This window comes from Gymnodraco acuticeps, unplaced genomic scaffold (assembly GCF_902827175.1).
Source record: "Gymnodraco acuticeps unplaced genomic scaffold, fGymAcu1.1, whole genome shotgun sequence".
NCBI lineage: Eukaryota > Metazoa > Chordata > Actinopteri > Perciformes > Bathydraconidae > Gymnodraco > Gymnodraco acuticeps.
The window spans coordinates 446,624-469,286 of NW_022991970.1; the positions used below are offsets into that span (position 1 = coordinate 446,624).

The 22,663-nt window shown below is 42.3% G+C and overlaps 2 protein-coding genes across 2 annotated transcripts in view; one reads left to right on the forward strand and one right to left on the reverse strand.

Annotated features, from left to right (window-relative positions):
• lrtm2a (leucine-rich repeats and transmembrane domains 2a) overlaps positions 1-21,168 on the forward strand; it is a 33,057-nt gene extending 11,889 nt beyond the window's left edge. Inside the window, exons 3-7 of the mRNA XM_034200847.1 lie at positions 13,183-13,412; positions 15,117-15,242; positions 15,779-15,867; positions 16,205-16,362; positions 17,509-21,168. Of these exons, the coding sequence (XP_034056738.1) occupies positions 13,183-13,412; positions 15,117-15,242; positions 15,779-15,867; positions 16,205-16,362; positions 17,509-18,005 (1,100 nt within the window). The 3' untranslated portion in view covers positions 18,006-21,168. The remainder of the gene's footprint in view (positions 1-13,182; positions 13,413-15,116; positions 15,243-15,778; positions 15,868-16,204; positions 16,363-17,508) is intronic.
• cacna2d4a (calcium channel, voltage-dependent, alpha 2/delta subunit 4a) overlaps positions 1-22,663 on the reverse strand; it is a 108,494-nt gene that overhangs the window by 48,021 nt on the left and 37,810 nt on the right.

Sequence of the window (22,663 nt, forward strand, 5' to 3'; positions counted from 1 at the left end):
GCTAATGTTAGCATGCTCAGACCCAGACACACACACACACACACACACACACACACACACACACACACACACACACACACACACACACACACACACACACACACACACACACACACACACACACACACACACACACACACACACACACACACAGGGTGAGGTCACTGAGCTTGCTGTGCCAAGTCCTCCAGTGAAATGCCACATTACTGTATGTATTAATACAGCCCGCAGTCTGTAGAAACAAAGCAGCGTGGGTGGAGAATGATGGGGGAGATACCTGCAGGTTATTTGTCTGCATTTCCTTCCTGTTCTGAAACATTTCAGCTTCTTTGCTTCCCTTTCCCTTCTCCTGTCCTCTCTCCCCTCCCTTATATTCTTCTCTTCCCCTTTCTTTCCCTCTGTTTCTGATATTATGTCCGCTTTGCTCCCCTGTTTTCCCCTCTTTCCTCCCCCATATACTCTCTCTCCACCTGTCTTATACCGGGGATATGTTCAGTCAAAAGAAAATTCATTCGGAAGTCGGGTGGCATAGCAACAGATACGACAGCTATGTGCGTGTGTGTTGTGGATTGGACATTGGAGTGGATGGATGCTGCTCTCTGAGACACTCCCTCGGCTAATGGGCAAACATGAAAGCCCCATTCTGCATCCTCTCCTCTCTTGTTGTACTTTAATATAACCCAGGCAGGACACATGCTGCGGTCCCTGCAGGGAATAAATGGCTTTACATAAAAAGAGATCATGAAAATGGGGATGTTTGTCTTCCTGTTGGAGGGGTACTATTGTTCTAGAGGTGTCTGGTTAAAACGCCCCCAAGAAGTACTGTGTAACACCGGAGACAGTAAATAACAGGACAACACTATCCGTCAGACCCTCCACACACCCACACAGTACCTCCAAGTCGATACACCCCTCCCTCTGGGCCGCTGGGTCTCCCTCCATGTTTATCCCAACACCTCTTCTACCTTTTCTTCAGCCTTCCATCGATCTCTGCATGACACTCAGTTCAATAAAACACAACGTGTTCCGGCTAAGACTCCCTTTCTCATTTCATAACGTTTTATCAACATACATTTCATATTAACAGTATTTCCAAAGCCTTTAAGGAAGAAGAATCTGAAATACTCTATTTTCTGTCTCTCTCTTCCATGCAATTACATTCTTGGCATGAATTTGAAACCATATTGCCAGAACAGTCTCGCTCACTTAGTCCAATTCAATTTTCCTTTTTGACACATAATATGCATAATCAATACAGCCATGTCTTTCATAACAGGTGTTTTTTTATTCGCTTCTCCACTCTTCTTTTCCACTCAGTTAATCTGTGTATTTTTTACCAAGCTTGTATTTCTGCTTTTACTCTTCAAGGTCTTCACACACTGTCATGAACACACACTGAGTGCCACCGGGCCGATTTCAGCCGTCGATAGATGTCTGGCCGTCGATCCTGTCGCCCTACTCAGATTGGTGTGTCCCGCACCGTTGTGTCTTTTGCCGACAGCCTCCCGATTCAACGTGTTGAATCGGGAGGCTGTCGGCAAAAGGCCGTCGGCCAAATAAATCACTCTGATTGGCTGTTCAGCTTAGCGAATCAGTGCATGAGAAGCGAAACGGAAGTGAAGACATTTTTTTTCATTTTCCAGTACCGCACTTAACATGTTTTGGATTATAAGTCGTTATGTGAAACAGTCTGTGATGGACGAGAGTGAAAATGGAACGCATGCTATTTGTTGTTTGTATATATCACGCTGTCTGTCTTCCGGTTGCCTCTTTTGAATTAAGAATACACACTACCGCCACCTGCTGCTAAGGAGAGTTATTGCCACTCACGCATGCGCAGTGCGTACGTGCTACTTGGCCGTCGGCTGAAGTATTTGCGGTGTGTTCCAGTGCGACTTTTTGGCCAAGACGCAGGAGACGTGAGGCGACACAACAATCGGGTCCGTCGGGACGTATTCTTTGGTGTTCTTTGTCAGATTCATTCAAGAACAGAGAAAATACAAGAGTTCAAATCATCAAAGATGCCTCTGATGAAGTTCTTTTAGAAAAGGAATGTGTTTCAATTCAGTATTTGGATAATATAATTCAAACTTTTGAGTGTTTCAAAGTCAGAGGTGTGCTTTCCTCAGTGGCACTAAAGAAAAACGATTTCCGTGTGACAGAAACAGATCAACTAGAAAGATAGAAGAAGTAGAAGTATTCTTCAGTGTCAGCTGGTGTGGGCCATATTTCAGCTAATGGCCATCCAACTATGATGAAATGTGGCAACCTGCATGAGACAGAAAGGGATTTTTCATGTCTTTTACAGGATGCTTTTTGGGTGTTCAAATCCAGTTTTAAAATGTTGTGGCTCCAGGTAAAAAAATGTTGTGTCAAATGATCAATACATGATTTTCCATCTCAGATTATCGCGTTGTTCTGTTGTCACTCAAAACAAATCTATTCGTCTTGGGGTTTATAGTGGAAAGATGGTTTTATAATCAAGAAGATGTGCATGGCATCAAGACAAGATCTCATTAAAAAGAGGTTTTTTTTTCATTCACACATATTCCAGAAATATTCAAGCTTGCAAGGGTATGAAACTGGCACCCAAAGATCCCTGAACGTCGTCAGGTCTTAGAGCTTAAAAGTGACATAACGCCACAAGAAAGACAATAAGTGCTTTTAAAAGAAAGCGCAAAGAAGAAAGTGGGAATGCAAAATGTGAGTGACAGAAAGATTAAGAGAGATGAAGCGAGGAAAAGATGGAAACAGTGGGGAGTCGAGAGGAGGAGGAGAGACGTGAGAGGAAAAGGGCGTAGTGAAAAAAGAGAAGACAGTGGAGAAGAAGAAAGGCAGAAGGAGGAGAGGTGAGAGAGAAGAACAGGAAGGTCTACGAGAGACACGGAGACCATATGGTGCCTTCAGGCCTTCAAGATCTCATCTGACGCCACACACACGGCATGATCTCACTCCTATTCACTAGGGATGTGCATCTCCATCACTGAGGCCGATGCGATGCGCATCTCGATACGTTGCCACGATACGATACATTAACGATACATTTGAAACACCAGGCGATGCGATACGATACGATTCACCCCTGTTGCGATACAGTTCGATACGATTTGATTCAACATTATGCGATTCGGTGCGATTCAACACGATGCAAAAATAATGATACTTCAATATGGTACGACAGAGGATTTTTGTTTTATTCCTTATATGCAGAAAATCATACATTAACAAAAAAGTGCTTTACATATTTGGTACTGCACATCCCATCATGCCGTTTATTTTTTTACCTTTAAAAGCTCTCCGGAGTACAATTGTATAACACCTCACAGATAAACAATGTAAGGATGCATTGCTCATGATTAACAATGTGCAAATAACAGCTACCATAGAGCAATGCCCATACAGCTGCCAGCCTGATGTGCTTAACACTCATTCATAGGCTAACTCACCAGTGAGCAGAAAGCGGTGGGTTCTATATGAACAATAAAGAACACAAATAACCTTTCACAAACAGGTATTTCATAACTGCTTACAGTGAGGAATACATTTAAATTATTATTGGCCATCACAGGCTGCTGTAAACTAAACACCACTCTCTCTGACAGAACACCTCACTGAGTGATTTAACTCGTATGTCTAACTTTGAGGTTTCTCTTTTCAGCCGCAGACCCCATGTCGACTCTTTATGTGCGTCGCTAAGTTCCTCGTACTACTTGTGTACTTTAAATCGGCTCGGAATCGTTAACAATTTGCGAGCGATTTTTCAAGTTGACCGTCTGTGCCGCGCACATATACCATCAGGACGTTACTGATGGGGTGCGGCTGCGGAGTGATACTGTGTGTATGCAAGCCCGCATCTAGGACGGATCTATGTATCATGACTGTAGACCTGTTAAGTAATAAAGATACCTCATACAAAGGTCTACGGATACCTTATTACTCTCCATGACCTGCGGTCAACTATATAGCCTAGCATAAAGGACTATTACACCGTCTTTCTTGAACAATCCGAAGTGTTGCCAAACGTTTGATTTGTAGGTATTTTTCGGTGCGCTGTGTTTCTCTTTCTCCTCGACTTCCGTGTGTGTTGATAACTGAGACTCTCGGCCTCGGTAGTGGCGAAGATATCAAAGATCGTATCTGCTGAGCGTTGACAAGATGAGGGGATTTTATATGAATGAATCGGTTTTTTACCGATGCAAAGACGCTACGCAATCGATGCATCGCGAGTTCAACCCGGTTCAACCCAAACTGTAGCCGATGTGCACTCTTTCAACCGGTGCACTCCCATCTTGAACGTTTATGCCGGTGCACCGATGCGAATCGGTGAATCTTAACATCTCTACTATTCACACATAAACACACTGCAGCTTATCTGGTCGCACTGCGTGTGTTTATGCACCTGCTGCAGTCCCAAACAGAGCCGGAGATTAACTGACCACATAATCAAAAGAGTGGCGGAGAAAGTGTGAGGATGTGGCTTTGAATAGACAGCTAATACACAGACTGAGGAGAAAACATTTGGTTTGGAATGGAGCCATGATACAGTGACTTGGGTTGCAGCCTTATACTTGGGAATAAAGGTGTAATCAGGGTTGGGAGGGTTACTTTAAACATTTAATAATAATAATAATAATAATACTAATAATGGGTTTCATTTATAAAACACTTCATATTTGATTTCAAATCCCAAAGTGCTACAAGCAGTGAGCATGAACAGTATAAATAAACATTACACAACACGGTAGAATGAATAAATAGCAATAAAAAACAAACAATAGAAATAAAATAAAAGGGTGATAAAAAGGTCTAGACAAAGGCTCTTTTGAAAAGATGGGTTTTGAGGCCTTTTTTAAAAGGCTCCACGGTCTGTGGTGCTCTCATTTGGTCGGGGAGAGCATTCCACAGACTGGGAGCAGCCGAGCAGAAGGCCCGGTCTCCCATAGTACGGAGCTTAGTCCTGGGGGGTTTGAGGAAGTTGGAGTTGCTGGAGCGGGTGGTCCGCAAGGAGGTATGGGGGGTGAGGAGTTCCTTGAGGTAGGGAGGGGCAGTTCCATGGACACACTGGTGGGTGAGGACGGAGACCTTGAATTCGATTCTCAGTTCCACGGGGAGCCAGTGTAGTGCAGTGTAATCTGTTACAATAACTAGTTACATGTCAAAGAAATGGAATCAGTAACCTAATCTGAATATCAAAATATTAAAATAATGGAACCTATTTACTTCCAGTTACTTTTGGATTACCTCAATATCAAATGCAATGCAAATAAAAACGAGAAAATAAAAAACAATAATATGTTTTTTACTTCAGTGTTTGTAACAATGAAACCTTAAGAAAGAAGAAACGAAGATTCTTCATATCAAAATGTAGTAACAGTATTAGTTTACAAATGCTGTTTGAGCTGAATCAAAAGCAAACTATATTTGTGTTTAATAAATCAGATCCCCACCTACTGCATTAAAAAAGAAATGTATTTAAAATAAAGAGGAATTAAAATAGCATAAATAAAAACCATAAGAAACATTCTCTCAGTACGCCTACCTATAATATATCGATCTTTATCTAAAAATGTTTTGTATGTTCTAGTAATCTCTATTTTCTTTTTATATGTAACATTAATGTGATTCGTTTTTAAAAAAAATGTAATTATACAGTTACCTTTTTAAAATCTTGTTTAATGTAATCCGTTACTCCCTAAGCCTTCTGTGTAATGCAATGCAGTGACTAAAGACGAAGCGTTTGGTTTGGAACAGAGCCACATTAGAGAGGGCTAGCAGTGTGTCTGCCTGCAGCAGCTATCAGGCTGCTAATTCATTGGAAACATTCTCAGTTTAACAAGCTAGTTTGATTACAAGTCCATGGTCTGCCCTGAGAAGGTACCAACAAACAGATTTCTCTGGTTGAATTTCTCAACCCTGCAGGGATGTTGGGTTTGGCCTGAGCCCGCAGCAGTGTGTGTGTGTGTGTGTGGTGTGTGTGTGTGTGTGTGTGTGTGTGTGTGTGTGTGTGTGTGTGTGTGTGTGTGTGTGTGTGTGTGTGTGTGTGTGTGTGTGTGTGTGTGTGTGTGTGTGTGTGTGTGTGTGTGGCATTGGGTTTGGACTGCAGCCTGATCTCTTAGTGCCTTAGTGCAACATGAGACTCAGAGTTAAATAGAAACTGGAATGACAGCTTGTTGGCGAGCTATCCAAAGCATCTGGCCAATTCAAGTATGTAATTGTTATTTTAATGTGAAAGTTGTTCCAAGAAGTGGCACTCTTGTTAAATATGCAAAAAAAAACCTTTTGACAAGAAGGGTTCCCCATTGAGGGACGACTTTTACATTTTTGGTGCAAACATTTATTTGTGTCCTCTCTCATACGCTGGTTTATAGCATTGATCTTTCTAGGAAAACAGACATATTATATGAAATCAGGCCACTGTGGATTTGACCCTTGACCTCCTTACTGGCGCTGGCTTGTTATGTTTCCTGATCCAGGAATTAACATATCATTTGTGGTTGCGTCAGGCAGGAATGAAAAGATTGCTGCAGATGAAGCGACCTTGAACTAGATCAGCGGGAGACAACACAGCAGATATTTGTGTGCACATGCCTGTAAGCAAGTTTGTTTTTCCTTCTCTTTTGACCACAGTTTAGTTTGGTGCAGGTACAACAGGAAGGTGCCAGATGAAACACATAAACACAAGGTACTGCCCTCCTGCCAAAGGACATTGGCAGCGATACATCTGGATAATCCCTTGCATCACAAACACCTCTACACTTTAGCACTTGTAAAATGATACTGATATAGCATTACAAATCTAAGCAAGGGCGGTATGGATCGAGCATGTGGCTGATAAGCAAGCATGGCCCGTTCCTGAGAAAAATAGTACTTTTCTCCAACAGGTAATAATAGAACATCGCTAATAATGGTCCTGCCAAGTGAGAACCCAAGGACTGTAAAACCACACCTATCAATATATCTATCCATTCAGCTATACAAATGTGGTTCACAGAAGATAATACAAAAAACACTCAGGAAACCATGGCAATGAAACAACAATATGACAACTGTCTCACAATATTGTGTGTATGTGTCTGTGGGAGCACTTTGGATCAATACCATCTGCCACTCAATCCCTTCTCAGGAATGAGTGGGCATGAATTACGACTCGTTACTAATCCAAGACAGAATGTATTTTATTCTAGTACCAATGATGCGGATTTGACATCAAAAGCTGAGCGTCCTTCATTTTCTCTCCAAATTCTGAATGCCTGAGGCCCAGTTGAGTGGTCAGTAGAAAGCGATGCCACATCCATCAAGGAGATGCTGTTACAGTGAAATATATAGCTGTGGGTTTTCTGAAACTGAAATCGGGCTTTATTGATGATTTGTTTTCCATTATTTATTTTCCCTTTATCTCTCCCTCTCTCTGTCTAACCTGTCACTCTCGCAAATGAATAGCCACTATCATGGAATAATGTCATTGCATGTCAAACTCTCCCACGGGACATGATTTTGTGTGTTATTGCGCGTCTGTGTCACAACAAATTGATACAGATAGCATGAATTAGAGAGGCAGATCAGCCTACATTTCACCCACTCACCCCTCCAAGACATACCGATGCAAAATACATCATGAGAGAAAAGGACAGGGGTGACACAGAGAGAGAGAGAGTGGGGGGGTGGGAAAGAAATGGAGGATAAGAGAGGGACACGTAGAGGGGAGAAAGACATACATTGTGTGTTGGAAGCGATGCCAAATGGGGTTAAAACTACGACAGTCTCTCCTTTTCATCCAAGCAGGAGTAGAGCCTAAACCCCTACACGCTCTCCCTGCTTATCCTCAACTGCTGTACCCGTGTGCGTATGACGAATACTTTTGTGTGAGAAAGCTATTAAGTGCCTGAGAGTCAAGCAGAAAGGTTGTGTGCATGAGAGGAAAGAGATAATGGGGGTTAAATGAGGGGATTTGATGTGAACCTCAATCTTCTCTCATTATGTCACCTTTCTTCTTTCTCATGTCGTCTATAGCCCTTGGTTGCTACGGTAACACAGCATTACCTTGTCAGTGTTGAAGTCATGCGGTGGCGCTGCTTGGACCTTGGTATTATATGTGTGTGAGTTTTCTTCTATGCCTCTTATACTGAGCCTTACCAAGAAAAGCCATGGATAAAGTGAGACGCTGTTTAGTGTATGAGAGCCAAACACAAGCATTCAAAGCGATCACACACACACTCACTCACATACACACACTGTGCACACGCTGGCATCTGCTAACTACGAGGTCTCTGGTTACAGACATGTAACAGCCTCTGACAAATGACATACACACAATTGCTGTAAAAGGACAGGCTACACAGCGTGTTGACATATTACAGATGGTATCAGATATTGCAAATGATATTTTTTTAGATACTGCTGCTCGTGGCCGTCTCTGCAACTCAAAGCGTTGAAGGCCTGATTACATCATGTCTTCACTCACACGATACCTTCGAAGTCATGCACTAAAACACTTCAATACTGCCATTCTGGATCCTTAACTGTGATCACGATGCCTTCAATATATAATAATGAAAAGAAACAAATGTACAGTATATTTGAAACATTATGCCATTAACTTCGCTAATACTGAAGGAACTAGTTGATCTTGAGGAAAATCAACAGGTCACCTTTTAATGCTTTATTTTATTCACAATATTTTGAATTGTATAGTCCCTTAAATGGTCTGAATGCTAACACATAAGTGAAATAAGCATCTTCACTGTTTCGTGCTATAACTAAATAATTATTGTCCCATGATGAGTCTACAAACAGTCAGAAGATACTAGTAAAAGATGCTTAATAAATAAGCCATAAATTAAGAACCATCAAATAAGTTTGACATATTAATCAATGATTTGAGCACTACTTCTGACTTCAAGACAACAGTTCACACTAAATATTCAGCCTTTTATCTACATGTGAACGGAGGCATACTGTAAAGTTGTATCGTAGCTGGTATTAGGAGTCAGATCTCCACTCTCTGGGTCCTGCAGAGCTCCATGTGAACCATTAAAGCGTACGGAGGCACTGAGTGTGTTGCAGTGTGTGTGTTGCAGTGAGTGTGATGCAGAGGGGACAGCTGGTTGCTCTGGTAATAGGATAGCAGTGTGTCTGTCGCCTGCATGGAAACAGCTCAGCCCCTGGTAACATGCAACTGAGCTCAGTAGTGGATGGGCCTGCGGTGGTGACATCATAGCCGGGTCAAGTGTCACCCAGGGGCCCCTAGATATAAACTTACAGACAGCTGAGGCCCTAGAGGTGTCAGGCAGTGTTGCCTAGGAGACGGTGTCAAACATCACTACAGTTACAGGAGTCATATGACTCTTCATATGCTGATGTTGGTGACAAACTGTTCAAATAACACAATGACAGCACAGCAGTGTGGATTTGTGTGTTCAGCATACTACTATAATGCTGCAACTTAGTGCAGATAAGTGTTTAAAGGCTGAAAGCACTACAAGACACTTGTGAAATGTGCAATTGGATAGGAATAAAAGAGGTTAGAAAGATATTTCAGTATCAAGATAAATCGAACAATGTTTTTGCTTTAAAAGTCAAGTATATAGGGCAAAGAAAGCAAATGTCTAAATGTTCCAAAATGTAATTCTGAGCCAGTTTATTATCAAAATGACTTTATCTTGGATTGCTGTACATTTCTCACAACTTTCTCTTCTGAATACTAGTTGGTGGTGTTGGGAGTCTACTGGGCAATACTGTGCGCTCCAGAAGTCTTGCCTCAATCAAACAGGAACATCGTGTTGCATTTTAATGCTGCATGTCTTCGTTAGTTTCCCATCGTTGAAAGCATTGCCAGCCTACATTTACCCAAAATGTCAGCACTTTTATGGCATGTGTTTGGGAAATCTTGTAAAAAATTCAGTCTGAAGTCTGTTTGGACTGAATTAAACTGCACAGACCCACTTAAACTTATTTGTACTGAACCTCCCTATCTTACTCTGACTGCGGCTGAATGTCTTCCTTCTGGTTTGGCTGCGTGTAGCGGTACAGCAGAGAGGATTTGGAGCAGCTAAAATAAGCTAAAACAACAACTACCTCCTCCACCACCAGAGCAGCTAAAACCACTCCTAAAAGTTGGAAGATGGAGGGGCTGAGGGGGAGTTATAATGTAAAGTAGGAGAGGGAGACGAGAGAAGAGGGTGAGGGGAGTTCAAGTAAACCATTGCAAAATAAAGGCCATTACAGAGAGAAATAGAAAATGACCGCAACTTGAAATTTGACACGATATGAGGAAGAAGAAGCATAATTCATACAGTTTCTCCCAGCTCTCTCGGTTGTATAACAGCGATTCTACCTCTGAAATATATTGTCCTCACAAATCTCCTTCCCTACTGTACCTTTTCCAAACTGTTCTGGGAAATGTACAGCCACCGTGCAGCAAAATCCTTCCAGATTCCCACTGAGCAGCTACAGTGAAAGATTGGCCCTGTAAAGCATTCCCGCGAGACTTCAAAATCCCTCCTTTCATCCATTTATGAAGTGGCGTTAATTTTCCTACAGACTAGGATTAAACTGCCATGGCGCGGAGAGGATAATGGATGCAGGAACAGGAGAGGTCACACACACTGATCTCTGTTAAAGGCTTTACATGCAAAATACTTGCAAGATGGGGCAGTGTCCTGCAGAGAGGTTATGTTCTTTCCCGCAGTGAACCTGAGAAAATATGCTATTTATAGACCCTTGTACCGGTGTGTATTCTCCAGAGGTTTCAAAAAAGTGTTATCTACAGTTTTGACTGCCCATGGCCATTTCTACATGGACGTCTTGGGTTTGCACATTTGCTGCCAAAAAGACATTTACCCTGGGGAGATCAAATGAATACAAAAAACTTTGAAATTTGAGTCTACCAATTATATGTTTTTCAATTTAAATTGCGATTGTAAAGACAAAACTGCTCTTGCCATTTTTACTGCACTTCTAATAGTAAGACATTTTTGGTTTTGCACCAATTGCCCTTCCTGCTGAGAGTTAGGTCAGAAGACTGATACCACTCTAATATTTGTAGGATAAACATGAAGCTGCTAGAAGCTGCTTAGCCTAGCATAAAGACTGTAAACACGGAGAAACAGCTAGCCTGGCTCTGAAAAACAGCATCCCTTAAACTCGCCATTTAAAATGTTATATCTTGTAGAAAAGGCATGAGGTAATGTGCCGGACTATTCCATAGCTGGGCACAGAAATGTCCTGGTTTGTCACCATGAGGAGAACAGCTGTTCCTGCTTGCTTTCAGTCTTCATGTTAAGGTAACCATGTGCTGGGTAGCTGCATATTCCCCAAACATGTTCCTCCACAGAATGTCAAACTGTCCCTTTAACAATATTTTGATGAGCTCAAAGAGATGATAAATAATTCAGCAACCAGATATTTTTCTCAAATCATACAGCTCTTCCCTCCATTCTGAATGCATTACTCATCATTTATCATTAATTACGTTTCCTGTCTATCCATTGGTGAAACTGTTCTCATTGGAATGTATGACCGGTTTAAAGGGAATCAAATATTAATTTGGTTTTATAAAATATCCTCTCACTCTCTATCAAGCGACATATTTTGAGGGGGGGGGCTGTGGCTCAGTGAGTTGAAGTGAACATCTCAGCATCATCTCAACAACATATCAACATCTCAGCTGAACTTTGAATCAGGGGATTGCAAGTTCGAGTCCCACTGCAGTCAGCATGTCGTTGTGTCCCTGGGCAAGACACTTCACCCCAAATTGCTTCTGTGGGGATTGCCCACAGTACTGAACGTATGTAAGTCACTTTGGATAAAAGCGTCTAACAAGTGACATGTAATGTAATGTAATGCAATGTTATCAGTAGTGAGTTTAAGAGGCTTAGATAAAGGCTGATTGTTTAACATATCACATTGTGGAGTGGCCATTAAACGGCTATTTCACAGAGTTGTATCACTCTCAGAGCCAGACAGTCAATATGGTGAAAGGCAATGAAGTCTTAAATGTGAGTGAGAGGAAGAGGAGAACAAATAAGAGAGACAGCAAATGGACAGATGGGCTAACAGAGAGAGGAAATACAACAACAGAGAGCGGGTGAGACATAGTGTGACAAAAGGCAATGGCACGCTGAGAAATAGATGCTAATAATATGCAGATGATGCAAGTGATGAAATCTGCTGGTGATGCAGTGTCTTGTCAGGGAGTCAAAAGTGCTGCGTCTGTGTCTGGAGAGTCGTTTTCTTAATATCACGCTTTGTTGGTGCTAAACACACACATAGGCCCACGCACGCGCGCACACACACACACTCGTTCACAAAGAGATAGAGCCCAAGTCGTGCTGATAAGCCATTGGACAGAAACAAAGTCAGCCACTGTAACGAGACACTGAGGGAATACAGAGCAGGGCCAAGAGACTCCAAGTGAAGGAAAATGAAAAAGATAACGACACTGGAGTTGGAGAGAAGGAGAATAACAGAGTGGGAAGAGGGACACACAGAGAGAAAAATGTGTATGTAAACGAATGAATGACAAGGCCTGATTGGACAGATGCGGGGAAACAAGACAAAAAAGAAACGTAAAATGACACTACAAAACAAAACGGAATGAAAAGTGAACAGAAAGGGAAAAAAAGATTATGTGTGGAAATGATAAAATGACTATACTCTGCAGGGGAACAATGAGTCCAAAATTGAATTTCCCTCATGATTGTCACTGCTTTTGAGACACTCCACAAAGAAAACACAGCCAGACGCACTCATAAAGACAAAGTGAAACACACAAGTAGAGTCTCTTTTTAAGACATGGCTTTGTGAATAGACTGCTGCGATGAAAATACTATTCAGAGTGGGCTAGACACACACAGAACTAGTTTAGATGATCTTTGAGGCAGGATTTGTTGGTTTTCGGTGATAGCATATGTATCAAAGATAGGTATGTTCTTTTATTTCCTCTTACATGCATCTCACAAAAGGCACTGGCCAAATGACTGATAGAGACAAACGAAGTGCCGAGCAGCACAAACGACAACATGTTCACTTCACCATCCCATCTTTTATTAATTCCTATTCAAGTGTCCACTTATTTCTCTCCCTCTTTCTGCAGACATTCTGTACACATCCTCCTGATGTACTGAAAAGATCATCGACTTAAAAAATAATCATGTTTGTTTTCTCTCTTCCCTCCTCCTCAAGTCTTCCTCTGTGTCCTCTGCATGCTGGCGACGCTGCTGCCAGACGCTTCCTCCTGCCCCCCCCCCTGCCTCTGTGACTCAGACAGGCTGGTGGTGGACTGCGGGGGCCGGGGCCTCTCCTCCCTGCCTCCCCTACACCTCCTGCCCCCGGGGAGCCGCTCCCTCCTGCTGGCCAACAACAAGCTGGCATCGCTGGGAGCCTCTGCGTTCGCTAACCTCTCCTCTCTGGAGGTTTGCAGCACATTTATTTTTTGTTGTCAGTGAATTATTTCTTTCTCCTTGCAGCTGAAAGTGTTGTTACAATGTTGTTTACACTCTTCTCTGGACTGACCTTTCACCCTGAATATCACCCAGTAGTACTGAACAGTAAGTCTCCTATTGAGCAACTGCAGACTCTACTGTTAAACTAAAAAGTGAAGAGAATATGCATCTCAAGGGAGTGCAGGGCTACTAAGTATCGGCATATTGTGAAAAATGCTTGGCTTACTGTTTTTTTTCAAATAAAAGGGCTGAAAATTATGGATAGTTATTGCAAGAAAGGCTGCCTAAATATACCCAGGGCCGCCCCTCCCTACAGGCCAATCACGCAGGCTGCATGGGGCCCCGTCCAGAGGGCCTCAGCTGCTGTGCGCAGTTCTCCGCGCACCCCCGCTGACACGCGAGAGGTGACAAGGGGAGCACGTCTGTAACCTGACACCATTGTCATGAATCGACATCTGACCAATCACGGCTTTGATTCGGCCACTAGTGCAGGTGAAGAGATGTCGGTGAAAAGACAGTTTCAGTCCGGAGCAAGCAAGAGGGAAACAAACTAAAACATAAAGAAACTAGAGCATCACTCGAAGATGGGTTATTGTATGAGTCAAATGTACAACTTGCAAATGTTGTATAAGTCAAATTGCCAATTGCCATATTAAAACATCAGCTGCAATTCAAGACATGAAGAAGGCAGTCTCTGCATAGCATATAGGCTAATGGAGATGCAGTTATTTACAGCATTCTTTATTTAACATTCATTTAAGTATGTAATGCCTTTTATCTGCTAATGTACAGGAGGAAGAGAGATACACTGTCTGTCTAGTTGGCTTACATAACAGTTCAAGTTTACAGCCTAAAAAACATGGAGAATTTTTTCCCCTTTTATTCATTTTTATGTCAATTTGCACATTTCATGGTGATGCTCAGCCTCTCCCCTTAACTCCTAACAGTCATCATCATGTCAACCACAACACAGAGAAATACTGATAGAAATGTGACGTATTCACCTGTAAACGCATACTGAACGACATACATGCACATTTACCATTTACCTCACTGTATAAAGTAACTGTGTTGATAATAATAATAAACAGGAATTATATTTGCAAAGCAGCCTACTTTGTTTCCAAAAAAAAATGTTTCACTCCTGTCGGTTGGGGGGGGGGGGCCTCATCTCACAATGTCGCTTGGGGCCCCAAGTTGGCCAGGGGCGGCCCTGAATATACCCTCATTGGTTACAACGTCTAGCAGCTTATAATACCCAGCCCTGAATACAATAACTATTTGTTATTTAGAACTTCAGATTGTCAATCAGGAATTATTTCCTTCGAGAAAACATACACTACTTTTTGTCACTTTTGAGGCAAAATATCCCAGAGGTCAGCTCCCTAATTAAACTGAAACATAATTGACTTTCCCACTGCTGAGCATCTATCTGTTATATGAACAGTGAATGAACAATTTGTTTCTTTCTCCATTCTGAATGATCGTCAGATGTTTCACAGTTATTCTAGCATTGCACTCAATGGGAGCTTCTATGAATAGAATTGCCAGCTTAGGGTATAACATGTGCGTTAAAGTATTGCAAAAAATCACATTTTAACATACCTCTTGGAAAGACATTTGTGTCAAAAATGCAAAAGTGAAAATGTATTTTTTTGGTGGTTTGGATTTTAGAAGCTGGACCTCTCTAACAACTACCTGGACAATTTACCAGCTGGATTATTCAGAGACATGTCCAACCTGACAAGACTGACTCTGCACAACAACTCCCTAACAGTGATGGACAGAGACCTCTTCCAGGTAGGCGCTGTAGATTATACACCATACTTGCGATAGACTTTAATAAAGCTCACTGACAAGACAAGAAAATCTCATGGGACATTGTGCTAAATTGTATACACTGTTATAAGATATACAATTAGATCCATTAATCCAAAATACTATGGATGTGAATACACATAAGTCTGAAAAGTTGAGAAAATAGTACCCCTACTGAAGCACTGTATCAACTCCTGGCGAGGCTGCACAGGCTCAGTTTAGGAGAAGAGCCAACCTAAGCACATGTACATGACTGGGATCCCGTCCAGGTTGTAAATTAGGAAGAAACTGTTTGCTCAACAATTTCATGTGAGTCAAAGCAGTCTGCAGGATGAGCTTGTGTCAAGACTTCAGTTGAGACCCTGAATCAAACAAGATTAGCCCATCCTGATGCTAGCTGTGCCCCTTGGCAGCAGTGAAGGGAGCCAATAGAGCTGATATGGGGGGAATGTACTGTACAATGCCGTACGGTATAATCATAGATGGGTAAATATAGATTTGTTTCGATGTTTCTACAGGGTATAGGGGGTCTTCAGAGTCTGGATCTGTCCCTGAACGGTCTGTCCTCTGTTCCTCTGGGACTACTGGATGAGCTGCAGAGCCTCAGGTACACATCCACACACACACTCTTTTTAAATCAATTTTTTAAATCAATGTGCTCTTAAAACCCCCGGAGCAAGACTAGTGTAAGATCACACTGTTAACATCATGAGCATTAGGAGGGCAGTAGGTCAGTGCCCTGCCAATATACAGCCTGCCACAATGGGAAATGTGTTCAAAATTACATCTTATATTATTACATTGATGTTCATTGAACTCTTTGTTAAGCATTACTTTCGACTTCCGTTTTTTATGTATTTAATTCAAATACATTTACAATTTGTTGTTGCTAGTTAACACGACTTTATCACATAATGTTTAATTTTGTTCCAATTATTTCATAGGTGGCTGTCTCTAGCGGGGAACAGGCTTCACGGTTTGGAGAGGGCAGCGTTTGAGCCCCTTGCCAACCTACAACACCTGGAACTGGGACACAACCCCTGGGAATGTGACTGCAACCTCCGCGATTTCAAACACTGGATGGAGTGGCTGTTGTACAGAGGTGGATGTTTGATTTATTATTATGGGGTAGTAATACCCCATAATAATATGGGGGTATTTCTGCCAGAGTGGGCGGAAACTAGAAAGTGTTACTTCACCTTACAGATAGCAAGGTGTTTTAGAGCTGGTGCTTCGAGTAAAACAACTGCATTGGTGTGTGAATGCACATTGCCACGCTCATTGTGTGTACTGTGTGTGTTGTCCACGTGTCTCCGCAGGCTGTTAATACATCAGATAACCACAGCTGCTCTCTAAAAATCGACATTCACCTCAGCGCCTCGGGCCTCAGCTGCCCCGCTAATGAAGCATCTCTTTCCTGCTCCATTCTCCTATATGCTTGGTTCTGCTCTTTTCTGCTCAGAGCAGCTCAGACAGAGACTGGCTAACAGCAGACTTGATAATTTAGTAATCATCCAAGCAGCGGAGAAAATTACAAGAAGACATTTCATAGTGAAACATGAAAGCATGACAGTGGCTGTTCAAAGGGTAGACGATGCACGATGTTTGTTTAAGAAAGTAAGACAAAGCACCAAACAAGTGTGAAATGCTGTGCGACAGCAGCTTGTGTTGACTTTTATCTCCTCCGAATCACTTAAGCACACAGGGCGAGGATATTTGGAGAGAGAGCTCTGTTTGCAGAGGGGATTCTTTTGTCACTAGCAAAGATAAAGCATCAGGGGGTGAAATGCCACTTTCCTCATTCTTTTATCTTCCACCTTTATCTCATTGATCGCAGCTTTACATATCTGAGGGCCCAGATCAATGGCTTTCTAACATGCAAGCTCAGTTGGAATCATTTGTAGAGAGACGAATGCAGCATGTGATGATAACAAAGTAGATCCCCCAACATCCTGCCTCTTGTGGGAATTAGTGACTCAGATATTTCTCTCTTCTGCTGAAACTAGGCATGTCATCTCATGAATGATAGAAGAGCTTAGTTGAGGCTATCTCCAACTTAGTGTGGAGGGCACAGCTAACTGAGTGTGTGTGTTAAGTGATGTATGACTCATCCCATTGTTGGCGCAACCATCCCGCTCTCTATCTTTCCCTCTCCCAGTTAATTGGTAGTGCTTCAAAGGCATAACGCATGTATTAAATGACCTCTCCCTGTCCTCTTGCCCCTGCCCCTTCTTTCCCTCTCCTTCAGGGGGGAAGGTGGACGCGGTGGAGTGCACGCTACCGAAGGATCTGCGTGGACGAGACATCCGCGGCGTGCCAGTGGAAATGTTCAACTACTGCCTCCAACTCGAAGATGAGAACGGGGGAGGAGGTGAGGGTTCTCGTTCAGGACAAGGAGTTCCTCCCTGCAGCAAGAACGCACTTAACCCCAGTGGGGCAACACCAATTACTGACAACACTGATGACTCCTCTTCCAACACGAGAGGCGGAGAGGCGCCGTCGGAATGTGTCCGCGCCCGGTACCGACCCGTGAGCGTGCGGCGCGCTATCGGCACCGTGGTGATTGCAGGTGTAGTCTGCGGCATCGTTTGCATCATGATGGTTGCAGCGGCGGCTTACGGCTGCATCTATGCCTCGCTGATGGCCAAGTACCAGAGAGAGCTGAAGAAGAGGCAGCCACTGATGGGAGACGGAGATGGAGAGGGGGATGATAGGGAGGACAAACAGATTTCCTCTGTGGCGTAGACGAGTGACGGGGGGAGGGCTGGCGTGTCAAAGGATGAAGGGTGACATTTAAAAAGGGCTCGAAGAGGAGAGAGATGGACAAGCTGGTTTTATGCACACGTACAGTTATGGTATCTCTCCCACTGACGAACAAAACCAACACTTTTTTTTCACTTCCTTTGCTTTGTCCTCTTTCTATTTTTAGCGTTCTCCCTCTCTGAACCTCTCTCTAACAACTCACATACACACACCTTATCTGTTCCCTGATTTGCTCTTCCTTTCAGACCCATTCTCACTGCAGTATTTGCTATCGAACATCCCTCCAACTCGCCTACCAACCACCTACAGCTGCTCTTGGCTGTTGCTGAATTTACCAATATATATCAGCTGATAGAAAAAGGATTCAGCAATCTCACCAGTATGAAACATATCCTATAAGCTATTACAAGACCCTTGTGGGGAACAGCATTTGTGAAATTGGATTGAATTTTCAGGGATTTACAGTATTTATGGTGTTTATTCACAACCGTGATAAAAACTTTTAGTATTAGGTAGTGCCCGTCTTTAGTTTTGTTTGCAGTTAGACTAAGACAGTTTTTCCTCCAAGCAACCAGGACCCCAGCCCAGATCCCTTCACCCTCATCTGGCCAAATGCTGCTCTGATGTTCCCTTGGACCTCCAAGGCCCAGATAAACAGTGTTTGAGGAAATGAGGGAAACGTATTGGATAAAACACAAAGAGATGTCATTTATGTCTACGCTCTGTAGCGCTTTGTTCCAGAGAGAATACTGGGGATACAGATTATATGTTGATAGGAAATCAAACAGAGTCTCCTGAGGATCGTGTCTCTTGAGACTTGTTAGGGATGTTCAATGTGGAACACATTTGGTTCGACAACATTATTACTCACGACTGCCAGGCCTTTCGATTACATAAGGTCACACAACGGACATCCTCCCTCCTATTCGGACCAGATCTGTTTCTCTCTGGATCTTCTGTGGACCAATAACCTTCAGGTGTCACAAACTGGAGGTGTGTATGAGATTCCATAATGAATCTTATCAAGGGTTCAAAGGGGATCAAAACATTAAACTGGACTTTGCTGTATCTGTCACTTTTGTTCAGAATAAGGCTCATGCTTATTTGATGCTTGTTAATATCTGGAGGGATCATAAGCCTTTTCCGGTATTACTTGGACTTTGAGGCTGGTTCAGAAAAGTATACACAGCTGTTGTAATGACGTTTTTTGGAGATTATAAGGACCACAGACTTTGCTTTAAAACAAATGTTCTTTGATTAGAGCTCGTTTTCAGACTGATTTCACCAGAGGTGAACGTTTGCTACTATGGCACGGAAGCACTATCTCAGAGAACCCTGTCTCCTGACAAGGACTACAAAACATCTAAGGACTACAAACGTCAGACTCCTGCACTTTATTTCCCTTATTTGATCCCCTCTGGCCTCCCTCTCCCCCACCCCGCTCTTCTTTTCTAAAAAGGGATGATTTTCCCAGAGGGATTATAATGAACAAGGGATTAAACAAAAAGATGCTGCTATTTGTCCCCCTCCTCCCCCACTTTCTCATCATTTTATCGCTCCATCCATCTTTCTATCCAGTGCTATTTATGGAAAGTATTTCACACTTCCTAAAATACTTCCACCTCCTTCTCTTCATTTCATCCATCCTCCCATATTGTTGTCCTTACGTTTTTCCTCAAAGGTCTGCAATGTGCAATGGAAGTTGTCACCATAACATACAAATGTTGTCACCACCAAAAGTCCTTCTAAATCTTAGTTATCATAACTCACTCAAGAGGAATCCGTGGGATTGGACTCTCTCTCAGCTAATTCACAAAAAATGCTAGTTTATTTGCTTTTCATGGTGTTTTCGTAATTATCCTTAATAATGCCATGAAATATTTATAGTCATATGTATTTATGGTTAGTGTATACATTTGCGTCTGTAGTGAAACATCCTCAAACATCTAGCTTTCATTGCATATTGCTCCCCTACAGTCAAACTATTGTTCCCTCACAATTTCTAATTGGCTGGAAATACAACTATATTAATAGTGTGTTATCTTATACCTTGGTATGAAGCATATCAATATTATTATTTGAGTCTCTAATATGGTGTGTTGGCCCAACGATACCCCCAAATGTTTTTGTCGTAACTGATTATGGTTTTCTGTATCGATCCATGATGTATGTCTATTGTTGTTTTAATGACTTCTATGTTTTGTTTTAGGTTTAAATATCTCTGTAATGTATGGTTTTGTTGTTGTGTTCATTCATTTGTGTTCCGTAGCTGGTGAAGTTTCTGCAAGAGGCATAGAAAGAGTTTGGCCATTGATTAAGGACGATATTAAGCATAAAGTTATGGACCCTATTATATTATACCACCAACTTGGACCAACTTCCTCTCCTACAAATAACATTTCATTATGGGACCTACTGGAAATCAAACATGATGAACTGTTTAGTAAAGCTTTTGTAAAGATATTTGAACTAACCCAAGGGGAAAAAGTTGTAGCGAAAAAAGTTATGGTCCTCGTTTAATATTTAAAAAGCCAAGACTGCAACGTTACAAAACGTCATGTATTCAGATGATTCGCATATAAAAGTGGTTTGTTGGAGATAGAAGCGGTTTGAGGTCAAGATGCACACAAAAGTGCATTGCAAATCAAATCCTGGTGCACTTTAGCAACAATGATCACATCACTAATTTAAAGAAATAGAAGAGACAAGGAGGTGAAAGTAATTTAGTTATAGACTTAGACTAACAATCGGTATCTTCTGGAAAATGTAATTATGGCATGCATCCAGCTCTGTAGGGCAGTAACTTTAAAGAACTTAATGGCTAAACTTTTTCTACGAACACAGAAACAGTGTCCTCTCACCTCCTGGTCTGCAGGTCTTGTGTTGTTGGTAGCTAAGTATCTTAGCTAGCTGAAACCTGTTCCTATAGCCTGTGTGTGTGTTAAGAATTATAAATCATAGTTTGTTACGTAAAGCTGCAGCAGCCATAATGACTAAGGGCCTCAAAGACTATATTGCCTGAAAATCTATGGTGTGTTGTGTTATTTTGATGATTGTGGTTACGACAATGATGATATGATGGTGATGGTGATGAAGCATTTCCTGGTCAATATGCATTGATTTAAATAAAGACATATCACACTCATGTCAAATGTAAATCCGGATCACTGACAAGCTTTGAAAGACTACAACTACCTATGCCTTACATGAAGTTCATACTATATTTAGAAGGTTATTGGGTCAAATAGATGAACCAGCCAAATCCTTAATGTGTTTCACAAATAATATTAATTAAAACTGCGGTCGCACATGTGCGCGCAGTGATGAGCGGGCCCTCGCGTCCGTGCGCCTGTCGGGGAGGGCAGCCGGTCGTCCCTGCGTCAAGCAGACGCGCGCGAGTCCTCGGAAATGAGCCGAATTTCCGCGTCCCAGACTCCCAGGTCCTCCGGCAGCGACCCGGAAACGGATGTCGGCGCGCCGTCTTGAAGGAAAACAAATTTCTCTAAAGGGTCGTCGAGGATCGATTATCGAGGAGGCTGTCTGGAGGAGCCGTAACCGAGGATACACTGATTTAGAGGAGAGAGGAGTCTCTCTGGAGGAGCTATAACCGAGGGTACACTGATGTATTCTCCGGAGTCGATTTCAGCCAACAGTGTTGTTTCCGTTGTGATTATAAGTTATTTAAGATGATCAAATGTGCATCAGACTTTCTGCCCTTTACCGTTTGTTTACTCACTAATCACATCTCCTCTGGATGTTAGGCTATCTATCATACAACTGCTTTCATTGTGAGGTGATGTTTACAGTGAGAACAGCTGCTGAGGTCAGTGCATAAAGCAGAACAGTGTGTATAATATATATCGCTCAATAATATATGTACCAGGCCTACATTTCACACTTTATTTGTAGGCTTTAGGAGATATCTACAAATAGACAGTAGGGTTAGGGTTAGGGAGTGTATAGGTGTCTGTTGTAATGAATATGCCGCCAGCAAAGGGCGTTGTTGGACTAACAGTAGGTGAGTGTGTGTGTGTCTGTTTGTGTGTGTGTGTGAGAGTTGATGTGCCAGGCAGACAGGCAGGTCTCAATATGTTATCTGACATATAATTGGTCAAAAATTGTACATTCTCCGTTAGCCTACGAGCTCCCCGTTTGAGCAAAGGACTATTCCTTCTCAATGTAGCATGACATTGGATATGTGCTGAAGTTGTCCTGGATTGGAATTTTTCCGATCATTCCCTTATGAGGAGTTTGCAGAAATGTCCTTAAAATGCATGAGAAACGCACATTTTGTAAAATGGCCCACTTTCTGGAGGGCGGGGCTAATAAAAGCAAACTTGAAATATGTCCGCAATCATAATAGCAATGTGCATACAGCGTTTCGTGAATATCGCAAAAACTATATGCGAGTAGTTTGGAGTAATTTGCTACATGTAAATCGTCAAAAATGGTGTATTCGCTGTTAGCTTGCGACCTCCACGATTGAGCTCTCAAAAAATGTCTTCGCAATTTAGCATCATATTGGATAGGGGCTGAACTTGTCCTGGATTGGAATTTTTCCGATCATTTCCCCGGGAGGAGTTCGCAGAAATGTGCTTAAAATGCATGAAAAATGCACATCTTTCAAAATGGCCGACTTC